Source organism: Gymnoscopelus braueri (assembly GCF_963280865.1).
Source record: "Gymnoscopelus braueri genome assembly, chromosome: 23".
Taxonomy (NCBI): Eukaryota; Metazoa; Chordata; class Actinopteri; order Myctophiformes; family Myctophidae; genus Gymnoscopelus; species Gymnoscopelus braueri.
This window is the reverse complement of record NC_137625.1, coordinates 22,028,292-22,045,639: the sequence shown is the minus strand read 5'-3', so window position 1 is coordinate 22,045,639 and position 17,348 is coordinate 22,028,292. Positions and strand designations below refer to the sequence as shown.

Sequence of the window (17,348 nt, the reverse complement as noted above, 5' to 3'; positions counted from 1 at the left end):
CCCTTCTGGACAAATAAACAAACCTGGGGTGACGGGGGCCTTGTCGGCGGCTGCTCACATCCAGTGGTGGAAAAAGTACTCAAATTCTTTACTTAAGTAAAAGTACCAATACTGCAATATAAAAATACTCTGTTACAAGTAAAAGTCCGGAATTAAAAATGTACTTGAGTAAAAGTACAAAAGTATTGGCATCAAAATGTACTTAAAGTACCTAAAGTAAAAGTACTAAATATTTGAAAATAGCAGATCTACAAGCTCACAACGCGTCGCGATGCGACGCGTTGTGAGCTTGTAGATCGGCTATTTTCAAATAGCCAAGGTATAAAATAGGGCTAAAGTGGTTAATGTATGTTTCATTATATCATAGTTTATATCTGAAAAGTAACTAGTAACTAAAGTTTTCAAGTATATGTAGTGGAGTAAAAGTACAATATTTGCCTCTGAGATGTAGTGGAGTAGAAGTAAAAGTATTGGAAATTGGAAATACTCAAATAAAGTACAAATACCTCAAAATTGTACTTAAGTACAGTACTTAAGTAAATGTACTTAGTTACTTTCCACCACTGCTCACATCAGAGCTGCCCCCACCCTCAGCATGTTTAAAACCACACTCAAAACCCACCTTTTCAGAATCGCATTCCCCACATAAAACCCCAACCGCTGCCCCTCCCTTTTGTTTTGTTTACCTTTATCTTTCTTTTATAGTCCTTAATCCTTTTTAACTAGTCTGTTCTAATAAAGTTGTTTTTATCTGCTCTGTAAAGCGACTTTCAGTACCTAGAAAAGCTCTATATAAATTGTATGTATTATTGTTATTAACTCTTTGACTGCCAGAGTATTTTCATAAAGTACTCCCCCAGTGCCAGCAATTTTCGTGTTTTTTTATTTTTATATTTTGAATTTTTCTCATGAAAATAATTTAAGGACACATAATGTAAAGACCCAGCACAAATCCGCCACTAGAGCGCAGCACATGACAGCTTTGATCATGTCATTGGGTCTCTCTCACCCTTCTTCATAGATTAGACAAGGAAAAACATGAAAACGGATGTGACGTCCCCCCCATTGTTTTGATCGGCGAAAATTACGTTGTGATATACGACGGCGATGACTGATCGTCACCCAGACCATAGATTATAGAAGAGAAACTGTCCGTTTGTCCGTCATACCGTGTGAAAGACCGTTTATTTACCTATTTTGGACGAAAATGACTGGGGAAAAGAATCAAAAACCGGAAACGGAATCCAGGTCATGAAACCGGATGCAGATGTCCGTGAAGTAAGTGGAACTCGAGAATAACATTGAATATTAAGCAGCATAGCGCAATCAGAGATTAAACAATGAACGCGCGTCCAGCGCGTCGAGCGCGTCGACGGCCAACTGGACAAAGTAGCACTTGACGCGTTATCGCGTCGTCCGCAGTCAAAGAGTTATTATAAAAGACTAAAAACTTTAATCCTCCATGGCACTCATTTGTCACTCAGGATAGGGGCAGCAGATGATTGTCTAAACTCGACGTCAGTGACAAAATACATCGGGAGAAAAAAAGTCCTTCAACGTGTTCACTGCGTCCTACGTACGTCTGTCTGTGGAGAACGAGGGGCTCACCTGGGGTGACGGCGACGCCGTTGCCGTTGACCACGACGGGCCTCTCCTCCTCCTCTTCCTCGGGAGGCTCGATGCTGGCCTTCTCCATGTTGCTGACCGACTTGTTGCGTCTCCTCTTGCCCTCGGAGCTGGGTCTGGCGCCGGGCAGCAGCTGGTCCGTTACATTCAGCAGGGCGCTGCAGGGCTCGGCTGGAGGCTTGGGCGTGCCGTAGTAGTTATCTGCAACCAGGGGAGACGCACGCAAACGTGACCACGTGCACATGTGTATGCAAAACGCATGTACATGCACATGCGGGTAGGTAGGTCACACATGTGTGTGACAAAAATACACAAACAAGTGAGAGAGAGAGAGAGAGAGAAGAGGAGAGAGAAAAAGAGGAGAGAGAGAGAGAGAGAGAGAGACAGAGAGCAGAGGAGAGAGAGAGTGAGAAACATTTGCATGTTGCATGTTTAACATGACACAAGCTTGCATTTTGTATACGTTGCCCTTGGCCATAGAATTCTACAGCAGTGATTCTCAACCTTTTTAACTTCAAGGATCCTCAGTTTGACAAGCATTAGGCCATGGATCCCCATTTGATATGATGTCTATCTCTTCTATCCCAACCCCAATTTAACTCTGAGGGCCCTATGTTGGCAATACATGGTTCTAGGCGCAGAGACCTCACCAAGCGCAAATTGTGGGTGTTGTAGGGGTCGCATTTTTTGACTGCAAACAGAGCACACAGCACCAGGTGGTGTTAAGGCTATGAATTAGTTTTGTCCGTGTTTAGGGCGTTAATTAAACCAATCAGAGTGTCTATTACCATTCCCTTCAATAAGAGAAGCTGTGCTTCAGCTAGCTAGGCACACTTGGTATTTAGATTAGATCCGGTGCTTAAACACGCTGATGTGTCGTTTGTTTTACATTGTTGGAATACTCATGGTTGAAACTAGGTTAGAGTTTGTGAATTTAATTATGTTGCCGAGTGTAACATATGGAACCAAATGGACCCTAACGGTTCCATTTGTACACTCTCAGAGTTAAATTAACATTGATTTTACAATATAGTTTGTGGTCCCAGAGATAGAAATGGCAATAAATGGGGGTCCGTAGCCTAATGCATGTCAAACTGGGGGTCCTTGAAATTAAAATGGTTGAGAATCGCTGCTAGAGCTGTAAAAAATCTTCTCTTATGGGGGTCCCTGGCATATCTTTTCAATCCCTGGCATATCTTTTTCAACGCCTCGCAGCACGAGGCGTTGTGAGCTTGTAGATCGGCTATTTTTGTTGCTAGGCTTCAGGTGGCAGAAGGGGTATCCTCTGGTACCCCTTCGAGGGCCCCCAAACCTCACGTTCAGAACCACTGCCCTATAGCACCTATAGCACAAACTCCCCTAGTGAGAGAAAAGATGTAAAAAAAAAAAGCAATGAGCACAACTACTTTTCAATTTAATATTAAAAAGGAAAAGCATGTTTTCAAGTTGTTTACTGACTGTAATAACTTTTCTTTTCCCCCACTGGTTTCTATTTTGTAACATTGTACAATAAAACAAAAAGAAGAAAAACATTTTGTCTGTGCAAATGAAAATGACAAGAAATGAGAGTGTGTTGTGCATTTTGGTGACAGCTAGGGCTTGTTATTTGGGCTTTTGTGTGCTTGCAAAGATTTGAACTTATTCCACCATGGCACTCATTTTGTCAGTCAGGTTAGGGGGCGAGAGGCAGCAGCTGAATGCCTAAACTCAACATCAAAACAGCAAACACAAAACAGATCCGACGATAAACAAAAACAGCAGACAGAATAACAGAATGGCATGATGGTCCACCGGGAGAGGAGGAAGAGGAGTGCCTGTTGACGTCCTTGTTCTGTGTTAAAGGGATATTTTCACTTCCAAAAAAACTTTGGGGGATTTTATCATCTACTCAAGCATTTGTGAGCCCCCCAGACAGTTTTTAAGTTCCTCGATTCAGTATTTAGATATTTGATATTCATTTGATCAGACACGCCCTTCCTACTGTATACAAACCCCTTCAAACTCCATTTTAACCATGTTAGATTCATCAAAAACACCCGTCCTTGGTTTTGTTGACTCACACTGCCCTCCTAATGCATGAGGGGGCCGTGTTTTTCCGAGAATCTTTTTCATGTATTTTATTTTATTTTGTTATTGTATTTTTTTTTTCATTTTCCAAAAAAATATTAAAAATAAATGAAAAAAGTAATTGAAAAAACACGGCCCCCTCGCGTATTAGGGGAGCGGTATGAGTCACCAGAACCAAGGACGGGTGTTTTTGATGAATCTAACATGTTAAAAATGGAGTTTGAAGTTACAATGGGTTTGTATAGGAAGGGGCGTGTCTGATAAAATGAATATCTAATATCTAAATATTGAATCAAGCAACTTAAAAACTGTCTGCAGGGCTCACAAAAGCCTGAGTAGACTATGAAATCACCAAAAGTTTTTTTGAAAGTGAAATATCCCTTTAACTTAAAGCTATAGCTGATCCGTGAAGGGGCTCCCTCTTTCTTTGGTGTTTCGCCCAGGTGGGCGTGGTTATTATGCCTAAACCTAACCCTATCCCAGTGGTTCCCAAACTTTTTGGGTTGTGACCCAAAAGAGCAATTTGATGTCTCCCCGGGCGCCGGGACCCAAACTAGTGAAAACAGCAGACGCGTTGTGAGCTTGTAGATCTTTTCACTATTTCTAAAGTTTTTTTAAATGTATTTTTTAATGGAATTCAGATTTTGTATGAATAATTGTGACAAAATAAATGAAAAAATTAATTGAAAACCGTTTGAAATATAGATCTTTTTTAAATAAGAAGTAAAAAAAGGGATGTTTACACGGACCCATAAAAATGGGTCCGTGACCCACTGTTTGGGAACCACTGCCTTAACCTAACCTCAAAACCACGCCCACCTGGGCGAAACACCTGAGAAAGAGAGAGTCCGGATCCGTGAACATACGAGCTTGGAGCTAGAGCTCATGTCAAGTCAGACAAACGTCGGTTTGCCCTTTTGCACTCTTCAACACTCATGCACACACCCACACACTAATTCACTCTATGTGTCTCTCTCTCACACACTCACACTCGCACACGCGCTCATTTGACAGGGTTTCTTATTTTTGCTGACTCATCAGTCACCTCCTGTGCTCACCAATCAGTTATCAAAGTGTGCAGTCGATTTCTCTAGCATACAGCAGGATTCCTGTGTGGTTCAGACTATAGTGTCTGGGAAAGAATGTTCACTTACTACTGTAAGTGTTAACACTGTGTTTCGCTCTCTGTCTTTCTCCCTCAGCATTGGTCTGTTCAGAACCAACTCCACAGCTCTGGGCAGCAGTGTTGATTTCGTCGACTAAAACTATGACGGAAAAAGTTTGTCGACTACCTTTTTTCACTGACTAAAACTAAATAAAAACTAAATAAAAACTAAGCTATGATGACTTTAACTAAGACTAAATATATTGACAATTTCGTCAACAAATGAAAACTAGACTAATATAGGGAGGGAGGGACTAGTGGAGAAGAGATCCAGTAGAACTAAAAGACAAGTCATTTTATGTTTGGTTGCGACAGTTCCATCATTTGATCACTTGCGATATTAGACGCATCTGTAACCTCCCGTATAGTCCATATTCACACGGTGGCCATTTTGGAATTTAACATTGCGTTGCTGTGGCAACTGGGGTGGCAACTGGGGTGGCATTTCATTGACTTAATGGCAATATGGCCGCCGTGTGAATATGGTCTATAGCTGGGGTGCCGATCAAAACTGTGCATTTTTCTTTTAAACTATTTCCAGGTGTTTAACTTAACACGGAAGCGTGCTCCTGATCTGCAGATCGAGGACGCTCTTCCGTGTCAAAGGCTTTGGCAGAAGCTGTCAAAACAAAAACCCAATTTAAACATTTTGTTTCACAGCGGTATATCATTTTACCAACCTGTCTTTACTACAAACATCTGTAGGCCTTTAACGTTTTGAGACGAAATTGGGAAATAGGTAAAAAATACACAGTTTTGCCCCTGACACACCCGCAGGGGGCCATTTGGAACCCCCTCACGGAACCATTAGTGTACCTGGACCACACTTTGAGACTCACCGGTGTAGCAGAATGTTTCCAGTGAGCCAACATGCACGATATCAGCACCCTGACTCTGTTTGATTAGAACAGGAACAGAGCCTTAATTAGTATAATTGGTAAGACCTGTGAAGGAAATAAGGAAGAGGCCCAATTTCTTTCCAATATGGCAGCTGCGCATAGAGCCTATTCTCCAGTCCCCCGTCTATCTGCAATCAGGCAGACACACTGCCTGTGCAACATAAACTGGCACTGGCGTATACACGTGCACAGGGCACGCACATAGGCATAACACCAGTGTTGATTTTGACAGCAAATTTTGATTTAGTTTTAGTCATAGTCTTTTGAATAAATTCAAAAGACATTCAGTTTTTGTCATATTGTAGTCATCTGAAATGTTTTAGTTTTGGTCTAGTTATAGTCGACTAAATCTACAGTTGATTTAGTCGACTAGATTGTATTTAGGCAGGCCTTGATGGCGTCGTAATGGCTGATTTTACAATTGGTTGCATGCTGACAATAGCAGATCTACAAGCTCACAACGCGTTGCGCTGCGACACGTTGTGAGCTTGTAGATCTGCTATTTTCAGAGCGCAACACCCGAGCGCAACCAAACTTAAAATGACTTCTCTTTTAGTTCTACTGGATCTCTTCTCCACTAGTCCCTCACTAACATTTTAGTGTAGTTTTTATTTGTTGACAAAAATGTCAATATATTTAGTCTTAGATTTAGTCATCATAGCTTAGTTTTTATTTAGTTTTTGTAGTCGACGAACATTTTTCGTCATAGTTTTAGTCGACAAAATCAACACTACATAACACTTGCCACAAACATACAGACTGTGTTCCAACATAGATACAACATAACAAGATACAGCACTGTTAGATGTCCTAGGTGTGTCAGGCAGACAGTTGCTGTTTATGAGCTCAGCTTCAGTGTGTGGGTTGCCTTTGATCCATTGTATGCATGGAAAACAGATGGTTAAGATTTCATGGTTTATCCTTCTGAGTACAGGACTCAGTCTCCAGAGTCTAGATTCTCCAAATCTCTGCCTGTTGGTGACAGATTTGGTACGTAGTGGTTCCCCATGGGTTTTACTATTCAGATTAGCCTTGGCTACTGTAGCTAGCTCTTCCAGCCAGTTAAAGTGTGAAGAAATTGTTAACTTATTAAACAACATTACGACAGACAACGACGAGTTATAATCGCATATTAGTTTATTTAAATAGTCAGCCATGCATAGCCAATATACAAGAGCTTACCGCGGCAGGTCTGCTGAGAATCTTACAAGATCCTCAGGGTCTTTATACATGAGATGAATGTCGTCACAGTGTAATCCAGTACATTCATTAACGTTATTAGTAGAACAATTTACCCATCTGAGAGCTTTGACCTTTCCAAGTCCATGTCACATTGACTGGTCAAACCGGGAACCCCTGTCTTACATTTGCCAGTTCTTGTCTATAAGTAACCTGTTGACTTTAGGCTGGGATATCCTACGGTGCTGTCTCACCATTCATGCATCTTAACTTGTGTGTTTAGGTTCTTATTACTGTGGTGGTCCGTGTATTTTGCAATGAGTCTTTCACAACTCCAGGTATGATATTACGTTAGCTTGCTCAGAAGGTGAAAGTTCAGACTGACCAATGTCTCCTCTTCATACTGTTTTGCTGTGTCACTGTACCTCTACTAGTTAGCCTAGTAGTGCAGGGCCTTCCTTACTATTATGGCATATTGAGGGCCAATTATCAGATAATCAATATATATAATACATAATTTATTAACAAAATGTGTGAAAATCAAGTTTAGAACCACAGACCGCAGACTAAAATCCCAGAAGCTTAACAAGTTGAAGTTTTGCCTTAAAAAAATGAAGTATGCTCAGAATGTGAACTGATACAACCCGATGAAAGTTTCTGATCTAAAATGGTGCCATCTTACAATGAGCATGAGGACCATATACTGTATATCTTACATGAAGATAAGGTTTATACTGCGTTAAGTGCTCCTTAAAGGAGTAGTTCGCCCAAAACATGACTTATTTTCTATCCATTACACACCCCATGAAGCCTTGAATTCATGGAGATTGTTTTGTTTTTGTAGCATTCCTAAGCCAATAATTTGATTGGAGAACAAAAAAAGTTAACAAAAAAATCTCCATGAATTCAAGGCTTCATGGGGTGTGTAATTGATAGACAATAAAAGTAATTTTTTGGGTGAACGACTCCTTTAAGCACCTTGTCAAAGCTCTGGTCAGACTGGCGGCTGACGAGTCGCTCACAGTAGGTGGTTAATTGCCGTCTATTGTTTTCTTATGGACTATAATGTGAACTCCTGGAATCCTCCAATCCGTCTGTAGGGGACCCAGTAATATGTATTTGTCGTTAAAGAGTGCTTACTGTAGAATAACATGGTAGACTTAGACTGGATAGCAATAGTTGTTTTTTTTGCGCTAATTCAATGGATTGGAGACCATAGCTTTGGTGGTTACAGCCTGGTGCAGCCTCACCCAACTGGGGATTAGCCGCGAGACCGAGGCTTCAACTGGGAATTCTTTTCCCCATTAGACTTATTTCCATAATGTTTTCCAGAATGTTTTCCAAAAAAAAAATTCCATGATAAAAAAAAAAAAATAGCAGATCTACAAGCTCATAGCGCGGCACCCGGTGCCGTGCTATGAGCTTGTAGATCTGCAATTTTTTAATAGCCAAAGAAATCTTAAAAAAGTTAAATGATGAAATACATGATGTATTATCTGAACGCCTATATACTGAATGTTATGTTTGATCAGTACTGAGGAAGAGTTAACCATGGCCAATATAAACAAAGCTGTACGCCATGCAGACAACCGACCTGCAATGACTGAGAGCTCAAACTTCCATCCTCATGTCTGGACTGGCCATCCACTGCAGTTAGAACAACATTTTTTTTACGTTATAGTTATCATACTTGGTGTGAACGGCGCTATAGACTCACTACATCCCATAGCATGGAGGGATGATTGATTTGTGATTGGCTAGTTAGTTGTTATAGGCCGACCGAGGATAGACTACAATCCTATAACCTGGAGGAACAACTGCTCTGCGATTGGCTAGTCCGTTGTAAGGCCAACCGGCCGACCATCGCTGTAACGTCATCACTCAAGTGAGTGAGTGAATGAGTGAGTGACTCAGTCAAAAACATCTGTGTCTCTTGGGCAGGCCTGCCAGTCCACCGTCCAGCCAAAGTAGCCTTTTAACAACATGACTCAGCAAAGCTGAAAAATATTGATTAAAATCTCTTCCTCTGGTGAATACTGTTCCAAGTATTGACACTCAACAAAGTACATGGTATATTTCTGTCTTGTTTGCCTGACTCTCACAACTGCAACAGTCTTCTCTTATGTTTCCATTCAATCTCACCGCTGCTCTCTCATAGAATCGTACATTAAAGCAGCACTATGTAGTTTGGGGTATCAGTGGCCACTTTGGACACAAATAACATGGCAGCCAACGTCTTTGACTTCACTACCCAAGACTCTCTGTAACAGAGTACTTCTACATTGCAGTATTGATACTTTTACTTAAGTAAAACATTTGAGTACTTTTTCCACCACTGTTAGAGAGTAAGAAAAAGAAGGAGAAAAACTAAAAGTTGGGCTAGCACGTTATCAGTGTGGAGACAGAGGTTCCCCCAGAGGGTGGACGTTCAGCCAAGGGGAGGCAGTGCTTTGGTGTCTCTGCCATTGGTCTGTATGTATGACCATCAGAAGGCCAGCGTGTCTGAATTTGATTAGGCAACTGAAAAGCCATATTGGCTCAAAGACAAAAACAACATGGACGGACTGGTAGTGTTGAAAAACTATGACGAAAAATGTTCGTCGACTACCTTTTTTCACTGACGAAAACGAAATAAAAACAAAATAAAAACTAAGCTACGATGACTAAAACTATGACAATTTCATCAACAAATAAAACCTAGACTAAAATGTTAGTGAGGGACTAGTGGAGAAGAGATCCAGTAGAACTAAAAGACAAGTCATTCTATGTTCGGTTGCACTCGGGTGTTGCGCTCTGAAAATAGCAGATCTACAAGCTCACAACGCGTTGTGAGCTTGTAGATCGGCTATTTTCAGCATGCAAACAAGTGTAAAATGAGGCATTACGACGCCATCAAGGCACCGCCAAAACACATTTTAGTTGACAAAATCAACTGTAGATTTAGTCGACTATAATCGTATGATATTTAGTCGACTAAAACTAGACAAAATCTAAAACATTTCAGATGACTAAAATATGACTAAAACTAAATGGAATGTTATTCAAAAGACTATGACTAAAACCAAATCAAAATATGCTGTCAAAATCAACACTGGTTTTTGCTTTGCCCCGTCTTAGGATCATTACGGTAATTGTCGGCTCGCGCCGGCCGCTGGTAATTACGGTAATCGGCTTCGTTCCACTTTCAGGGCTGGGCGGCCCACAAACTATAAGACAACTCATCTAATTGGCCCACTGGCTTGTCTCTCATCTGAAATGGCCAATCCTTGAGTAGCACCGGCCCACAGAGCAGACAGACAGACAGACATCACACTGGGCTCATTCAAAACAGCCCTAAAAACCCATCTTTCTGGAGGCCGAAAGAGGAGCTAGTACCAGTTTCCCTGTAGACAGACGACCCCCCCCCCCCTCCTCTTTTTTGTACATATTTTGTATTTCTCATGCTTTTTTTGTATATAATTTTTATTTTTCCATACTCCCCCCCCCCTTTTTTTGTACATATATTTTTTAAATGCTTTTTTTTTTTTTTTTTTTTTTGTACATAGTGGTATTTTTTCTGTATTATCTGTATTTTCATGTTGATTTTTGAACTGCTTGGTTGCTACTGACTCAAGGACCCCAACGGAAACAAGTCCGCAAGGACTTTTTTGGCCGGACCTTTTAGACAAAAGCATTATAAATGTAACTGTGTTGTTTTACATTCTTTTGCCTAATAAAAATTTCAATCAATCAATCAAAACTGGCCCACTGGCTTGTCTTTCTTCTGAATACCGGCCTAACGTAGTGGCTCAATCACAGGCTATACGGGGGCTTGGAGGTCTGTGAGCAGAGAGAGAGAAGGAGAAACAGCACCCTGACGCTATAGCTCACACATGAGGAGCCAGCCAAGGAGGTGATCTGGTAAGCAAAGCACAACAGAAGGACTGCATGTCTTCCTTATCCAACATCTAGCATGGATAAGCATGCAGGATGAAATGGTTTTTCTAACACAAAATGGTTCAGAATGGTTGCATAGCTATCTGAAGAACGTTAAATAGCAAACTGCATGTTGTGTGGTGTGTTGCAACTATGTCTACATCTAAAGCATGGCATTAATGTCCTTGCATTTTCGGTCAATTAATTACTGGTTGATATGAGTATTTGTTTCATTTGATATTGTGTACTAGTGTCTGTGGTGTTTTGTAGTTTGTTATATGTTGTTATGTGTATGTGTCTTGAAACATCAATAAAAACATTTGAATAATAATAATAAAGCATGGCATTAATAATAATCGTATACTATCCTAATTGCTCGATTAGTTGCTTTATTAACCACTTAAGCCCTATTTTACACTTTAGTCATACGATTATGTCATGCAAAAATAATCTTTCAATTGCACATTGCAATTGTTGCGTCCTTGTAGATGTGCTATTCTTGCAATTAATGAAAATGTATGCCAATAATGACATCCCCAAAACCAGGACACCAGGGTTAATTTGGTTAAAGTGTCATGCATATTTCCTGGTGCCCAGGAAGACCATATGGGCTTTAAAGGACATTAATATAAATATGCCTTTGAGGCTTCAGTCTTTCTTTCCCTGTGACGTTGAAAAGGAATTGATCGATGATATTGCACTTGTGTGTGTATTGCACGGACGGTGTACTGTGTGCACCCGTAAGTGCAGTAAGTGGATGCTGCGGGGTACAATTTAACTCTATAACTGCCAAAGACGTTTATAAACGTCTTTGAGAAATTAGCTGTTGCCTGCCAAAGACATCTGCCAAAAAAAAAAAAAAAAAAAAACTTTTTTCAAAAAAAAAAAAATTCTAAAAAGATTCTCTAATTATTTAGTATTGACACCTTTTCGATATTCCAAACGAATAAGGAGATAACAATTTCCAAAGATTTGCTGCTCCATCCACTTCAATGTTAAAATTGAAACGGACAAACAATTCACAATGTTTTTTGGTTTGAAACCACTGGTTTTGAGCTATTTTCAAACATCAAACAACACATGACAACAAGGTCAAATTGACCTCGTTGACATTTGTGAAACCACACCTGAATCTCATCTGTGATTAGAAATTTTCTGGGGATCAATCATACTTGAGAAAAATATTTTGTGGCTATGCGAAAAGGTACCAAAATCGGTCAAAACCCTGGCAGAGGCTACAGACTGTTCTGAAAAAACTCTGGCAGGGTAAGAGTTAACAACAACAAACCTCAATGTTCATTTAGAACGCTGCCACTCGCACCCAAGAGACAACACTAACCGCACCACACCGAGGCATGGACTCCATAAAAAGGTCTTTATCAGAAAGATCAGGGCTATCACACAGAGATGATAAAAAATAACACACCCAGGACTGTGACTTACCTTCATATGTTCCACTCTCTAGCAGAGCTCCACTTTTCTCCAATTCCACAAAACGGTCGACGGTCACAAAATTATAATCCACCCCGGGGACCTCTCCTTCCTTGGGCTGCCTGGTCGTGCCTGGGGGGACAGAGAGAAGAGCGGAGTTACAGTAACTAACCACTAGAACGCCGAGGACGTCCTAACCTAACTGAATGAATGGTGAACTCTAACCCAGTAAGGCCTGAGGCCGATTCTACAAAATGTCTTCTAAATCCCAACAGTTTTCAGAAAAAAACATATGTTTCTATATCAGTGGCGCTCAAACTTTTTCATGTCAAGGACCCGCAAAATTATATGTATTTGGCCGCCGACCCCCATCTCAAATATTTTGTTCCAGGGACCCCCAGAAGCAAAGATTTGAGTTACAAATGTTCGCTTTAAAACAATATTCAAAGATTTGCACACATTTTCACGATAAAAAAAAATAGCAGATCAACAAGCTCGTAGCGCGGCACTCGGTGCCGCGCTATGAGCTTGTATATCTGCTATTTTTGAATAGCTAAAATGTAAAATAGTAATTTTTTAGCTCAAATGAAAAAGTGACTCAGATACCGTACCCGGTCTTAATGGGCTAATAGAAGCATGACACAATGCGTTAGGAAGGATGAGAGCAGAATAGAGATGGAAACAGGTTGACCCTGACCCAGCTAGTTTCATTTACAGGCCTCTCTGTTCCATGCAGTATGCGTCATGCTCTTCTCAGTCAGGCTATGACGGAGCAGTTGCTCAAATAAAGAGTAGTGGGGTCTGACTCCTGTTCAAGGTGCCATTATTACGGGGGGATGGTGACGCAACTTGGACGCCAGGAAGAGAAATCAAATCAATTTGCATAGGGCTGCCTGACACTGACAGCATGTCAAGAGGCATGCAGACATTCAATGTCTGCTATCAGGACACAGAGTGTGTGGCATGGCTGAAAATACCATGCCGGCTAAGCTGTTTAAAACACACTCAACCAGCCTCTTGCTCCGATAACTGGAAGTGTATATGTTCCGATGTGTGTTGGTAAAGTGGTTATGATATTAATCGAGTTGCGTAATCACTTCCTAAATACTTCCTGATCACAGTGGGCTAATTAGGACTCGTTAGCAACACCAGTGGTTAGCAACATTGACACGATAGCGTGGAGGCACCGATTTCCACATTTGAGCAAGGGTTGAGTAATACAGTCAGCATGTGAGAAATCCTTCTCTGTGAGGTGAGCTGAAGATATACCACCAATTTATGTCCATTGTGCAGTTTTGGACCATGCTGTCATCATGCATCTACCGACTATTCAAACATGACACAACATAACGAGAAGAAAATGAATCTGCCAAGACCATTCTGCTTGTTTTAAAGCTCAATTTTTTGGTTTAATCCATCCTTAAACGGAGCAAGAAAACTCACTAGTATAGTACTTCTGATTTGATTGTAACTGACTCCCCGTGTTGTGAGACAATATAAATTATGTATGCAAGCGAAATCATTTTCATCTGTGGGGCAAAACGACTTAAAGGAGCTACACCATGAATTTAACTCTATAACTGCCAAAGACGTTTATAAACGTCTTTGAGAAATTAGCTGTTGCCTGCCAAAGACGTTTAAAAACGTCCTGAGAAAAAAAAAAAAAAAAAACTTTAAAAAAAAAAAAAAAAAATCTAAAAAGATTCTCTAATTATTTAGTATTGACACCTTTTCGATATTCCAAACGAATAAGGAGATAACAATTTCCAAAGATTTGCTGCTCCATCCACTTCAATGTTAAAATTGAAACGGACAAACAATTCACAATGTTTTTTGGTTTGAAACTACTGGTTTTGAGCTATTTTCAAACATCAAACAACACATGACAACAAGGTCAAATTGACCTCGTTGACATTTGTGAAACCACACCTGAATCTCATCTGTGATTAGAGATTTTCTGGGGATCAATCATACTGGAGAAAAAAAAATTGTGGCTATGCGAAAAGGTACCAAAATCGTTCAAAACCCTGGCAGAGGCTACAGACTGTTCTGAAAAAACTCTGGCAGGGTAAGAGTTAAAAAAAATATTTGATATTTAATATCATATGGTGTATGTCCCTCAAACCTTTTTCAAAAGGTTTGAGCCTAAATCATCACTCAGATATACTCATCCCAAGTCAATTGTCTCTGGCTTATACAGCGCTTTCAGCTGCAATACCAAAACGTCCTCTTGGGCAGGGGGGGCTACTGAGCAATTCTGTCTGTTAATACAAAAAAATATTTTAAAAAAATATTTTAAAAAAGGAAAAAAATGGAAAAATTCTGCATAAAAAGAAGCATCTAAGAAAAATACAAAATCGAAAAAAAAACACTTTGAACATTTTTGAACAATTCCACCAAGTGTTTGAGGTGCCTGTTTCACCCACTTCCGGGGGGCGGAGCCAAAATCCGAGCCCGAAGTATTTGTTCGTAGACCCCCACTTAGGGGGGGTAGAAAACGTTTCGGAGCGATTCGGGCACTTTTCATTTAACATTGGGTTTGCCATCAATAATGTTTGTGACATCATAAACATTTCCATTCTGAGATCGCCTGTTCAGACACGCCCATTCTGGAAATCCATGAAATGAGAAGGAATGACTGAATTAAAAAAAAAACATTTTTTGGGGTACAAGAGACACTGGGGACCCCAAAAAATACAAAAAAACAAGAAAAAAGTGATTTTCATGGTGTAGACCCTTTAAACTACACTGCTGCTGTGGCAATAATTGACACTTTGTGATTTTCCTCAAATCCCTGAGCTCTCTCCAGAACTACAGCATCTACCATAACCCTCTTGGCTAAAACATTAAAGAGGTGGTGCCATGGTTTTGCACTTTTTCAGTTTTTCATGTGTCTATGAGGTTGATAGAACTTCATTAAGCCCCCTGGTGGTGTTTTTATGGTGTTTTAAGTCTTCTCTGACTATTTTGAGTTTCTACCTGGAGGCTGAAACCTTGAGGGTCAAACATGCCAATAGAAAAACAGCCCTTTAGTGACATAGTAAAAATATACCCTCCCCCTCATTATCATAACACAACAGGTGTGGGCATGAGGAGGAGGGACTAGGACAGGTGGGTGGTGCTAAGGTGGTGGAGGAGGTGCTAAGGTGTGAACCAGGTATACTTAATGAACTGGAGGCGTGTCCACATAAAAACATAATTTTAACCATTTCTGTACACTTTTTTAAAAAAAATCTTCCATAATACCTGATGATTATGTTTTAGGGGGGGGGGGGGGGTCACTGAAAATCACGGCACCCCGTCTTTAAAACAACACATGCTGGGAGAGTTATTTTAGAGGGCATAGGAGCTAAATAGTGGAAGAAGGAAAGGCAGTCATTTGATCAGGAAACCCATATATATAATGTGTGAAGGTGTGTGAAGGTGACGTAGATGTAAAACACAGAGGCCCGGTTCGCTTCCTGGCAGCGGTGCCTCCGTATTGGCCAGGGGCCCCAACCACCAGTGTGTGTGTGTGTGTGTGTGTGTGTGTGTGTGTGTGTGTGTGTGTGTGTGTGTGTGTGTGTGTGTGTGTGTGTGGAAGTAGGAAGCCGCTAAGGGATTATATCCGTGTCACTGCACCACAGCGACTCCTACTGGTTGTTCGGGGGGTTCCTGATCAGCAGGTATAGGGAGAACTGTGGACGATAGCGTGAAGGGAAACCTCTGCGCGTATTATTACACTCTCCTGGTGAAAGTCTTTGCTGTCAGGGGAATAGAAGCGGCTGGTGACTCCATGTGTAACGGAGAGTACAGCCTCCACAGGAAAACAGTAGCGGTTGGCAACAGCAGCGACCGCGGCACACATGGGGAATTGGCAAGGAATAAATTGGGGAGAAAATTAGGAGAGACAAGAAAACGCATATTTTACATTTGTTGTTGTGAGTTGACACGCAGCAAGAATGTTACAAAGGGACTTGTTGCCAAAACCCAAGTAACCTTTTACTCTGAGAAAGGAACAACAACAAAGAGCCGTGGTATAATCAGTATAATACACTGAACATATAAAATATTATAAAATTAAAGGAAACCATGTCAACGTGATGTGTCGGGGCTCGAAACTTACGACCCACAAAAATGTATGTGCACCAACAATTAATTTTTGTATTGATTAACAAACAACGACCATTTAACACGGCAATTTACAAGTAACATAAAACCTTGAAGGATGCCTAGTTAAAAGTGCCCTGCTATGCCACCATAGGGGTTTTATTACACAATATCTTGGGGCCAGGATTTAAGGTTTTGTCTCCATGGCTTTCGATCCCTCTTCCATCCATCTCTCTTTGCTGAGACATCGAGGCATCGAACGTCTGTTACACAGAGTGTGTTTATGTTCTACTTCTACAGCCGGGGGAATACAACACCTTGAAATACAGTCTGACTAGCGTTGTTATTCCTGCACTTATGTAGAGCGCGGGGACCCTCTGCGCTGATTCTAATCACATTTTCAATTGTGTTGTTTTATATGTTTATATACTGTACAATTAATCACAATGTAAATATAGTTACCTAAAAAGTATTGCCATCATTTTATGTCCACAACACAATGTAGTCAATGGTAGTAAAAAGGGTGTGCTTCTCTGCAAACGTAATGTGTATAATAAACATGCCTCGGTGAACCTATATGGCTGTCAAAAATAATGCATTAATGCATGCAATTCATTTGAAATGTCTAACACATTTATACACTATCTAAAGAATAATGTACAAAATTGCTGGAAAAAAAAACGTGCCTTTCAGTCAAGTTAAAAAGCGCACATTTTCTATCAGGCGTTTGTCCTCTTCATCTGAACACAGTGGTTATTGATGGCACGTATAATGTGTTGTTTGGGAAAAGTGGATGTGACTGAGATGCCAGGCAAGCAGATTCATCCTTGACGCAGTGTTTGCCGAGCCGTTGCTAAAATGTCTTGGCCTCAATAACGATTCTCTCTTGCTGCATTCCCTCTTTCACTATTTATTTCTCTTATCCTTGTCAGCCCCTGCTCTCAAGCTCCCTCTCTGTCCAGTTTTCTCTGTGAGTG

At 40.7% G+C, this 17,348-nt stretch overlaps 1 protein-coding gene across 5 annotated transcripts in view; it reads right to left on the bottom strand.

The window, feature by feature from the left end:
• Positions 1-17,348, bottom strand: part of magi2a (membrane associated guanylate kinase, WW and PDZ domain containing 2a) — a gene marked incomplete at its 5' end in the record, with an annotated part of 338,913 nt that overhangs the window by 125,549 nt on the left and 196,016 nt on the right. For all 5 annotated transcript variants that reach the window (XM_080420917.1, XM_080420918.1, XM_080420919.1 and 2 more), the window contains 2 exons: positions 1,609-1,827; positions 12,295-12,414. In XM_080420917.1, coding sequence (XP_080277043.1) covers positions 1,609-1,827; positions 12,295-12,414 — 339 coding nt within the window. The remainder of the gene's footprint in view (positions 1-1,608; positions 1,828-12,294; positions 12,415-17,348) is intronic.